Source organism: Zootoca vivipara, chromosome 1 (genome assembly GCF_963506605.1).
Source record: "Zootoca vivipara chromosome 1, rZooViv1.1, whole genome shotgun sequence".
NCBI lineage: Eukaryota > Metazoa > Chordata > Lepidosauria > Squamata > Lacertidae > Zootoca > Zootoca vivipara.
Window position 1 is genome coordinate 85,792,306 of NC_083276.1, and position 11,963 is coordinate 85,804,268.

Sequence of the window (11,963 nt, forward strand, 5' to 3'; positions counted from 1 at the left end):
CTCAAGGGACAGGCCCATACAAGCCGTGCTCTTGGAGGAAAAAGCGACGCTACAGCAACTCTATAGGAGCTGCTACCTGCATGAATGCCTGCAGTGCCTGTCGCAGCTATTTTACACCCAACATCCTATCTCTTGGAGCTGTGCATTAAGTGAAACTCGAGGCAGAAGCTCTCTGTCATTCTGGGACCACTGCTTTTATGAAGTTGTGTTTACTGATGCCAATTCTGCTAAGAAGAGAGACACGCAGAATTGCATTAAACAGAAACAGGAAATAATTCATGACTCACAGGTTCAGAGAAGCATACGATACATTTGCAGGTGACGCTGTAACAATGCTGATGTTGTTTCTAAAGTCAGTTCTACGCTAGAAAATAATTGGACAAATGTCAATATCCTACCACAATCTTACCCATGCCTTCTATCTGTCCTGCATGTGCTTTCGAAGCTGAGCTCCTGCGCAGCCCAGATGAGATGCTCTGCTTGCCGCTCAGATGCATATAAGCCAAAGTTCTGTTTTCTGATGAGACTGAACAATCTGGAGAAACCAGTCTAGTGAGTCCTCACTCCCTTTTTCACTGCTCCATGAGGTGAAATCTCATTTGCATATTTAGCTAGGGATATATACCAGCAGGTCTTACTGCCAGATCTAAGACGGAAAAAACCACCCCTACCCTTGCACTTACCCTGTGCTGGATCTAGGCTTAAATTCATCATCAGAGGCCAATCTTCATGCGCCTTCTCCAGAAGAGGTCTGGAGGGCAGCACACAAGAGTGGGCCTTTTCTGCAATGGCTCCCTGTTTTTGGAATGCTCTTCCCAGGGAGGCTCATCTGGCGACATCATTATATATTTTTAGGCACCAGGCAAACTTTCCTCTGTAACCAGTCCTTTGACTCTCTATGGCCTTTTAGAAGTGGGTGAGATGTTTTTGAATGTATTTCTCTTTCCTCTTGGTTTTAATGTATCTATGTGGGGTTTGTTGTCTATTTGTTGGCTGTGCTTTGGGTTGCCCTGGGCAAGACTGACAAATTTAACGAACAAATGAATGAACAGAAAACAAAAACTATTTGAAAATGAGTAGATTTCCAGTCATTCTTGCACCATTCCAGAAAACTTATTAAAATTGCAGTTTACTGTACATGCTCTTGTAGTAGGTTCATAGGAATACAGATAGCTGCCTTATTTTGTCTGACCATTGGTCCACCCAGTTCAGTACTGTCTACACTGCAGGCAAAAACTTTCCAGGGTTTCAGACTAGGATCTCTTCTAGTCCTACCTAGATAATGCTGGCGATTGAATCTGCAACCTTCTGCGTGCAAAGCAGATGCTCTACCATTGAGCTATGGCCCTGCTAATTTCTTCAGGACAAAAAACAAAATGTATGGGCAAATGTTAAATGAGGGGATTTGAATGTTGCTTTTCCAGGTGTTGGTAGATTATGTATCATGGCAAAAGAAACAAATCCCTGCGTGCATTTACTGACATGGACTATGGCGATGCCTGGGAATCTAAATTCCTCTCAGCATCAAAGGCTGCATGCACAGCATACATTTAAAGCACATTGCTTCCCCCTAAGACTCCTGGGTACTGTAGTTTACCCATCACAGAGCTACGTTTCACAGCACCCTCAACAAACTACAGTTCCCAGGATTCTTTGGGGAAGTCATGTGCTTTGAATGCGTTTTGAATGTATGGCGTGTATCAGAGGCGCCAGCTTCCAAGGGAGAGTGGAGGGGGGGTTGAGGTCACATGGTGTGTGGCGTTGCACATGTGATGTCGGGATGTTGGAAGAGCTGGAGGCGGAGCTGAACGCAGAGGCAGTGGGGCTTCAACGACTGGCAGCTCCTTCTCTTCTTCCTCAGTGGCCAGGGCTGCTTCCCCTCCATGGCAGAAGGAGGAGGAGGAAGCAGCTGGCCACTGAAGCCATGCTGCGTTTGGCTCTGTGCCTGGCTTCCTCCGTCCCTTGTGAACATTGTGGGGGCAGCCCCTTCCCCCCAAATATTGGGAGGCCCCAAAGGTCTTGTCGCCTAGAAGATGGCGTCCCTGGTATGTATGCAGACAAAAAACTGCAGAAGATACTAAACTTTTTCAAACTGTCCCTTTACTTCTACAATAAACAATAAAAATAAAAGGCTAACTGTCTGCTGCCCTTCCATGATGCCCCAAATCAGCTAACTGAGGCAGCTGCCTCACTCTGCCTAATGGTAGGGCTGGCCCTGAATATTTGGTACATGGCATTCAGATACAAAAAAAGTTAAGTGCAGAAAAATGGAGGGGCCACACTCTTCCCCATTACTAACTAAACTATAGAACTAACTAAACTATAGTAATTATTGCTAAATTTGCACTTATACAAATACCTTATTCATTTTTATTTATTTCAAAAAATTATTTTATTTCTTGATTGTAAAAAAAACCAAACAACCCTCAAAGAGGTTTATAAAAAGAATAAAACAAGGAAATGATCGTTAAAATAAAAACCCAGTTAGAAACAACTATTTAAAACTTCCAAAAATAATCAAAACCCACAATAAGCTAACACCCAGATTAAAACACACACCAGCATTCTATGCGTCTGGCTAGGGTTTGCCAAAGCAAATTTTTAGCATGCGCCAGAGAGAGAACTGTGAAGGTGCCTGCCTGATATCAAAAGGCAGGGAGTTCCCCAATTAGAGACTGCAAGTCTTAGGCAAATTTGTTCTCCCCCACCATCCCTTTTTGCTGAGGAACTTCCTGTCTTTTGTGTGATTCATCCGCACTTATTTAATTATAAACCACCCTTGATACAACCATACATTTTAGGGTGGTATATCAGCTTCAGTTTATAGGCTCTCATTCAGACCGTGGTGCAGTAGCACCTTTGCTGAAGTTCAGTTACAGCTCCCCAAAAACCATTATATAGTTTCCTCCTATTTTATCCCTTCACAGCCTATCCTGCTTCTTGCATGATTTACCAACCCGTTTTCCTCTCCTACTAACCAGATAGTTTGCCCAGGCTTTGCGTATGGCAGAGACAATTCAGCATCCTTTGAAGGAAAGACTGTCTTAGACTTGATGATACAACTTTAGCCCAAAGCTATGCATGCTGATATTCTCTTTTTCCACACAACTCTTAAAGGTGCAAGAGTCCTCTGTCCTCTTTTTCAACTGGCCACCCTTAGCACTCAACTTCTGCCCTCCACCAGTTCTGGATTCATAAATGATCCAGAATAAACATAGACATCAATCATGCCCTTACATGTGGATCACAACTCCACAGAGGGTGTCACAGACTTCAGATGAACCAGCTCAAAGCCTGCCATGAATCATTAGGTTTCTGACACAAAGCAAGGTGATTAACATGTAGAAAAAGGCAGGATTTCCCAACACTGTCAAGTTCCTGGAATGTTTGCACAATGTTATAGCAACCTCTGCTATTTACTGTACTGTATATTAATTGCATTCATTTACAGTACAGTTGTCACAGTTGTTTTTAGCAGAGCCCCTGTGATAGGCAAACACTAAAAGATACATATATTTCCTTGGCTGGAGATGCAGTGCCTCTTTTCCATTAAACAGCTTGTTGGAGGCACAGAAAAACAAAGTTGCAGGACTGCAGCACCAACAGTACTTAGTCATCTCATAGACAAACAATGTATGCTACCACGGTAAGGAATATTTATATTTTCATATGTCCTTTTTGTTAAAGTCCTTTTTGTTAAAGTCACATGGATTTGAAAAAAGGGGCAGTAAATCGGATGAGGACAGGCAGTGTCAAAGAAGATCCATGCTTTAAAAAAAATGTTATCATCATCACAACAGAGGGAAGAAGCAGAAGGAAACTTACCTGGTTCCTGTGATCCCATTGAGAATTTCTTTCTTTCTTTCTTTCTTTCTTTCTTTCTTTCTTTCTTTCTTTCTTTCTTTCTTTCCTTCTTTCCTTCTTTCCTTCTTTCCTTCTTTCCTTCTTTCCTTCTTTCCTTCTTTCCTTCTTTCTTTCTTCAGAACTGATGCAAAACTGGGTATCCACAGATTATGAGCACCAAATCGAAGCAGTCCACATGTCTAAAGCACACAGAGTGACCAGAGGAGGGCAAATTCTTGAGAGTGAGCTCAGTTTAGTCAGTCTGGGATTTTCATAAGGAAGCAAAAGAAGGAAGTCCTCCTCTGACCGTAAAAAGTAATAATGGCAATAAAATCTCTGCCCCTTTCTCCTACCCACCCATGTACAACTCTGGGTATCTTTGCCTATCCAAGGAAGAAGGTATGTTAGATGGACTTCTAGTTTTAGTACCACAAAGAAACCTTTCTAAAAAATGTAGTGGACGTGGGGAGGGAAGGTTGGCACACAATGCCAGAGTTTAGGGCTCATCCACACTTACTTTTTGCTCCACTCTTTCCAGGCAGAATCCCACATTTTAACACTTTGTATGAGCAAAAGCTTACATGTTTGCGTATCGGGCTGCAGTGCTATTAAATGTAAAAGATCAGGGCCAGCTGAAAATGTGGTCATCCTAAAACTAGTCCATCCTACGATCGTGGATAATCTGATAAGTTTGAGAAAGTAAGTAACCTGAAGATGGTTCATTAATTTTCAGAGCCAGTTTGTGCTGCCTTTGATTAAATCTGAAAGTATGCAAACACCCACAACCTCCTCTCTCTGTCTCTCTCCCCCCTCTCTCTCACACACAGACACACAGTTGCCACTTTTGCAACTGGGATTCTAATAGCTGCATGATGTCATCAAGACCTCCATCAAGTGCAGCTTTCATACTTATCCAGCTAAATATGCTGTTAGATCACAGCATTTATCCCCAGCTGGCTTTCTCGTTTCCCATCGAAGCTCTAACAACCCTATTTGAATTGCTCCTCCATACACCCCACAGTCCAATACAAACAAGAGCTGTGAGCTTTATAACCTGACCTGGTTGTGCTTTATGGAATAGCTTCAAGGACACCTTGCCATAAATATTTAGCAACTTGCAGAGTCCCCTGGAAACCTGCATTTCCTGCTAACACAAACCACCCAGCCCACTTCCTGAGCTGTGCTAGCATGTGTGAAACCGCACCACTCAGTCACACAACACAGAACCAAGCATCACCTTCTGTTCCCTGCTCTACACTCCAATGGCAAGAAACTGAGGCCAGCATTGTAAAACCAAAGATGCGCCAATGATCCTGTTTTTTAGTTAGTGTATTCGGAAGATTATACATTTGATAGTTTGTCACACATGCATATTGTTGCAGGCCACCCCAACCTCTGAGGGGTGTGAAATTCCAGGGTCTGGCTTTCTTGAAATGAGGGACAGCAGAGACTGTGGTGTTTTTATGATATATGGTTTATTTACACATATATACAATCTGAGACCATGCTCACAGCATTAATACCCCTAGAGGGTCTTGCTCATAGGTTGGCAACGTCTGGCCCATGGGCTGGATGCAGCCCACAGAGGCTGTTTATCTGGCTCACAAGCTGCCCGGTCACTGAGCCGCCCGCTCTGCAAGTCCACTGCGCACTGCACTAAACCGGCGCAGTGCAGCGTGGGGACTTGCCAAGTGGTGCCGGAAATCACTTCTGCGCATGCCCAGATGCGATTTTCGGGTTCCGGACATGCGCAGAAGTGATTTCCAGAGCCCCGGACATGGGCAGTGCAGTGCCGGAAATCGCTTCTGCGCATGTCCGGTGCATGTCCGGCCCACGGACGATCGTCCATGGGAATGATCCAGCCCATGGCCAGAAAACGTTGCTGATGCCTAGTCTTCCTTCTCCCATAGCCTCAGCTTTGGATTTTAGCAGAAATCAAGCATGGCTCTCTGGCTTCTGTCTGCTTCTAGCCCAGCTCACACACTTTCAACTCTGGCTATTGTTGTTTGCACTACCAGCCAAAGGAGCAGAGGTAGATTTAGGGCAGCACGACCTAGCTCAGTTGGTTAGAGCATGGTACTCCTAATGCCAGAGAATGTCTAAGATGGGGATAAAGAACCTGTGGCCTTCAAGAAGTCACTGAACGCCAGCTCCCATCACCCCTGCCCTTTAGTCACACTGGCTGGAGGCTGATGGGAGTTGTAGTTCTCAGCAGGGTCACAGTGGTTTCCCACGCTAGTGTAGGAAGTGAGATCCCCACCCCACCCCATGCCCTATGCTCCAGTGTTGAAACAGTGAACTGCTTCTGCATTCTAAAACAAAAATCCTTATTCAGGTTCCTGTCATCTTTATTTAGCTACTTTCCACTGTGCAATGAATAAACTCCAAGATTCTGCACGATCTTTTGAGGAAGGGGGAGGGGGAGGAAGACTCTGTCGGTTTCATCCATCCCTTTGTGCTACTTGCTTTGCCGTCATTTTTCTCTATGTTTGAACTATGCCTTGTAACTGTCATCAATAGGCCAAATGCACAGGAATAGTGGAAGGCATCAGCTGGGGAAAACCCCAAGAGAAGAAGGCTCAGAGTGGTGGTGGGACGACGATGAAGGAGAAGAGGGAGAAGACTGGGAGGAGAAGGCGTTGGAAGCTGAAGAGGCAACAGGATTAAGTGAGAAGGGAGAGTCTGGGGCAGAGAGAAATACAAAATCAGAAATGGAAGCAGGCGTGGAGGAAGGCCAAGAGGCAGAGATGAGTCGGGCTGGTGAAGAAGCCAGGGTGTCGCCCCCTCCTGCTCCGAAAAGCTCCCCATCCCCCAAGTCTCCCAGGACCAGGAGAGGCATAAAGTGGGAGAAGCAAAGGCAGGCATGCTGGTGTAGTCTCAGATTGCTTGGGAAAATCCCTGGAGAGGAGGGGACTTAGGCAGCTGTGGGAAGGGTGTGGGAGATCTTTTGTCTCTGCCACAGCCTCATGGGGCAAGACCTACTGAAAAAGAGTTGCTGTGCTCATCTATCATTTGTCCTAGCATTCCTGTGCAAATTCTGTTTTTCTAATAAAGATTTAACTTCTCCATTGATCTGTCCTGAACCTTCCAACTTTCAGCTTCATGTCCATGAGTTAGTGTTATGAGAGAGGGACAAAAAATTCTTTATCCTCTTTCCCCGTGACTCACAAATTGTGCTAACTTTTATCATGTCACCTCTTACTTGTCTATTCTCTAAACTGAAAAGCCCCAAATGCTGCAATTTCTCCTTGCATAGGAGTTGTGCCATCTGCTGGAAAATTTTGGCTGCCTGCATTTGGCTTTCACATTTTTGCAAACCAGTCTTGCAGAGGGGCCCCCTCTTGTTGTGGTCCTCTTTCCCACAGAGGCGTGAGGGTAACACAATGACACAAATAGAAATGCACATGAAAATGGAATATGAATGTTCCGTAACGTAACCGGCCTTAGTGAATGAAGTTTTCCTATTGTTTTGATCTTCGTGTGATCATTGCTTGCATTTTGCATTCTATGGGTTTTGTAAACCACCCACAAAGCTTGGTTGGAAGGTAAATCTGACAACATAAAATAGTGTTTTGTTTGGAAAAGAGGAATTATTTTGTTACATGGAAGATGGAGCAAGCTTTACTTCTGCTCCAGAGGCTACAAACCAAACCAATGGCTTCAAGTTACAAGAAAGGAGATTCCAACTGAGCAACAGGAAGAACTTTTTGACAGTAAGAGCTGTTCAACAGAGTGGAATGCAGTCCCTCAGAAGGTGGTGGAATTTCCTTCCTTGAAAGTTTCTAAGCAGATTTGGATGGCCATCTGTCATGTGCAATTACGGTAGTTGAGATTATTGGATTGCAGGGGTTTGGACTAGATGACCCTCAGGTTCCTTTCCAATTCTACAATTCTACGATTCCAGGATCCTGCTCCTGTAACTTTTCAAGCAGCTTGATTTGTGGACATTTGGAGCTGATGGCATTTACCTCTGCACAATTAAAAGCTTTACCTGGTTTATTTTTGCCCATCAAGCTGTTCACAGAAAGGACAGAGAGTTCACCGAGGAGGTGCTTTCCTCCCTGGCCAGCTGATAACATTTGTAGGTAGAATAAGTCATGTGATTTCCAAGCTGAAGAACTGAGGGGTTTTATGGTGTTTGTGTGGAAGAGGAATGACCCAGATTTCACCACACTTTGAGACACACAACTGCATTAGTCATCCATGAACAAACCTCGTATTCCTGGCACTCATGTGTACTCACTTCAATAGGAACAGCCGCTTCCTTGTTTGAAAGCAAACTTTCCCTGCCATGCCGCTACTCTCCATTAAGGAACCAGGCCAAATTGAAAGCAAGCAGTCCCCATAATTAAATCATTATCTCTGTACTTGTGTTTTTCCTGTTTGTGGAGAGAGAGAGATTCCTGTATGCAGATATAAGTGGGGAAACATTTACCTATTGAATTTCTGCTTGTCTCACAGGTGTTAAAAGGCCCAGGCACAACCTTAAAATGCAAGGAATGATTGAGAGACAGGGTGGTTAAAGAAGGGAGGATGGAATAGACACTGGGCTAGGAAAATGGTGCGTTGTGGAGCTGGAGGGAAAAAAGGTTGAGTGGAGATTGTGAGATGTGCCCCAAAGGTTGCATACGGTAGGTCCCAGTGACAGTGGGACTGGAAGGCTGTGTGCAATAGGCTGGGAAGAAGTGGGTGAGCAAGGGAGCTTTTGAAGGCTGTGGACTATGGGGCAGAAAGCAAAAAGAGATTATTACCAACTCTAGATCCTAAAATAGGGTTGCCATCTTTCAAACAGTGAAAATACGGACAGAAAAATTGTTGAGCTTTAAAATTGCAATAAAAATTGCAGTTTTTGAGCTATAGTCGTTTGTACCTTGGAAGTTGAACAGAATCTGTTCCAGAAGTCCGTTAAACTTCCAAAACGTTTGAAAACTCCAGTGTGGCTTCTGATTGGCTGCAGGAAGCTCCTGCAGCCAATCAGAAGCCACGGAAGCCCAAAAGTTTGGAAGCTTCCAAAAATCGTTCGAAAACCAGAACACTCACTTCCGGGTTTTGATCGTTTTGGAGCCAATTTGTTCAGGAGCCGAGGCATTCACGATCCAAGGTATGACTGTATTTTTATGGGAAATTGACAAAAATGGCACTGCCAACATGAGCTGTCATACTGCCATATGTCCGGATTTTCCCGCACATTTTGCAGATTTCTGCCCAGACACTGCTGCCGACTGCAGTATTCTGGATATGTCTGGGAAATTCTGGATGTATGACAAAAAGGATTCCTATACTGTACTTTTAGGCATAGATTTCTGCCGATGGTGAAAAAGCTCAAAAAGGTTCAGAAAAGGCACCCAAACTGATTAAGAAGCAGGAGTAACTCTGGGGAGGCTATAAAGTTTTGGGATTTTTAGTTCAGAAAAAGTTGAGCAAGGGATGGACACTGCAGAGGTTTATAAAAATGAAGCATGGTATGATGAGAAGGTGGATGAAGAGTAGCTTTTCTCCTTCGCTCATAAAGCTAGAATGAAAAGTTATCCAATAAAGTTGAATGATGGGAGATTCAGAACAGACAAAACGGAGTACTTCTTCATACAGTGCAGTTAAACAATGCAGATTTCACTTCCACTCAATGTGACAATGGCTATAAATTTATATGGCTTTAAAAAGGAGGACAGACAAATTTGTGGAAGGCTAACCATGACTATTAGTAATTATGGCTGCATACTACCTCTAGTATCAGAGGCAGCATGCCTCAAAATACCAGTCACTGAGGAACACCACTGGACTGGGATAGGGACCCGCCCCCTCATGTCCTCTCTGTGAGCTTTTGAGAGACATAGTTGGCCCTCTGGGAAGCAGGATGCTGTACAAGATCTAGAAAGGCTCTTCTGAAGACAATGAATTCCTAACAGAGGGGCAATGAGAACCATGACATAAAGTGAATATCAAGTTCCTTGGGGAAGAGACCTGCCTTTTTTTGGTTCTCTGTAAAGCACCATGTAGGTGTGATGATAGTGGGTTATGGTAACAACTGCTTGCTGTTCATATAATGACTTCAGTGCTGCATTTTTATTGTGCAAAAGATTGTCTTGTATTACTGATTGCTTCAGTTTTTCCAAGCCACTTTGGAGGCATGCTACAGAAAAGTGGGTATAAATAATAAATATAATTTCTAAAGTATTATTTTTTAAATTCACGATTTAGACAGTTCTTTGGCTGCAGGCAGGCTACCAACTATGTACGGCTACGCTATGCTTCCAGCATATGGCTGCATGTAAATGCGCATATACTTTTATAGTTCATATAAACACAAACATTGATAGGGTTTGACAGGCCCTAGGCAGTCACTGACCCCTTTTCTTTGTTCTCATATTACACAAGGCCTTCATTGATGCAAACCTAAAGATCACATGGCAATAACCTCTATTGAAATGAATTCCTTTTTGTTGAGTAACTATAACTGAGGTTCGGGGGTGTTAATTTTCCTAAACTACAAGTATCCATTCCATCTGTACAAGAGCGTTATCTTTGATTCCAGAGAGCCCAGTTTCCTCCCTTGAAGAAACATAAATGGTTGCAAATTCTCTTTATCACTTGAGCTTATTTGTGAAGGAGGTTGAACACTGGCCTCACATGACGCTGAGTCATCATCTCAGCCACATCCCCAGTTCTCAGAACCTGTCCGCCTCCTGTTTAAAGGGACAAGCTACACTCCAAGCTCACTGTGGAAAACAGATACCAAGCATGCCCTTGCCACTGGTCCTTGTAGCCACCATCTTACTATTGACTGGTTTTGATGAAGGCGGGCAGCTATGTACTCCTCAGCAGGTTGGATTTGGCCCCGGACCCTTCAGTTAATGATTCCTAGCCTAGGAGTACAAATATAGGTGAGCAAGTGAGCTATGTTCGTTTTGCTGTGAACATTGATTCTTCTTCTAATATCTCCCAACTGTTCTCCTTTATTCTTCAAAGGGATCTTTCTTGGTTTATTACTGTGCCCTTCACAGCAGGTGTGGAGAACCTGTGGCCCTCCAGATGTCACTGAATGATAGCTCCCATCAGCCCCAGCAATCATGGCCAATTGCCAGGGACAATGGGAGTTGTGGTCCAGCAACATCTGGTGGACCAATGGTTCCCCACACCCACTAAAAGAGGTTACAACAGTGGTGTAGGAGGTATGTTTCCATAGTTTCATCCCATAATATTGGCGTAATGTTTAAAGGCCCAGCACAACGAGGCCATGTGCAGGTCCTTCTCACAGAATTGTTGCCCATCTGGGACCAGAGTGGACACTGAGTTGAATCATTCAAAATGTTGAATGATTATCAAGCTTGAGGGACTGACTGTATGAAGGCCGTGATGCTTACTAATACACTGCTTTCTTTCGCAGCTGGAAAGGTTCTGGTTTCTCAATAGGCAAGAGAGAGGAAGGAAGGAGGCTAGTACAAAAGCAGCTGGTTTGCACCCTGGAGTACAGATGTCAAGGCCTGGGGGAAAAGGGGAAATTAGGCAAAAAAACCCTGCCTCATAACTCTCATCCGGGGTGACTCAGTCAGAGCCCTGACACTGGAGCAAGACGAAATGGGTGTCTGCTCTGTAATTCTGAGGAGCAGAGAGGAGTTGCCCAACACATAGACGATCAGAGGGAATCATAGCAGTGTTTTCAGGAAAGTTTTTCATTTTCCTGTTTTGTTTTTTAAACGGCATGGTGGCCAGTGCTGAAATGGCATCCTTGCTTCAAAAATGCAACACCAAAGGAAAACGTGAGAAATCGGTTACAACTCTTGTGTTTATTACATGAAAATGCACTGTAAGAATCTCTGTAAGCTACGGGTTACTGCACTTATGGAATCAACTACCACCATTAGTAGTATCATCATTTATCTATAGGTGGCTGAGGGCTATCCCTGTACACTGCTTTTCCTGTGCAGACATAATATTTTTGTACCGAAAACATTTTCAGTCAAGCAAGCAAGCAAGCAAGCAAGCAAGCAAGCAAGCAAGCAAGCAAGCAAGCAAGCAAACATCCCTTCATGGAACAATTACCAAGGGGGATGAGATACGTGCTAAAAGAACTGTGTTAAGAATAAGCTGTACTTTCATAGTTTGATAATAGACACAACTTT

General features: G+C 44.0%; 1 protein-coding gene and 1 long non-coding RNA gene across 5 annotated transcripts in view; one reads left to right on the forward strand and one right to left on the reverse strand.

Moving 5' to 3' along the window:
- The window catches only part of SLC11A1 (solute carrier family 11 member 1), a 24,166-nt gene extending 19,250 nt beyond the window's left edge, over nt 1-4,916 (reverse strand). The window contains exon 1 of one of the 2 annotated variants that reach the window (XM_035127760.2): nt 3,826-4,916. In XM_035127760.2, coding sequence (XP_034983651.1) covers nt 3,826-3,844 — 19 coding nt within the window. In that variant the 5' untranslated portion in view covers nt 3,845-4,916. Of the gene's footprint in view, nt 1-409; nt 644-3,825 lie in introns of those variants that run through there. The other variant, XM_035127744.2, reaches the window with a different exon arrangement.
- LOC132592611 (uncharacterized) lies at nt 632-11,963 on the forward strand. 3 transcript variants are annotated; one of them, XR_009558100.1, is made up of 2 exons: nt 632-916; nt 6,364-11,963. It is a non-coding gene; the product is annotated as an uncharacterized LOC132592611 (long non-coding RNA). The 3 variants fall into 3 exon arrangements; XR_009558099.1 differs by having other exon boundaries at nt 644-912; XR_009558101.1 differs by having other exon boundaries at nt 773-912; nt 3,558-11,963.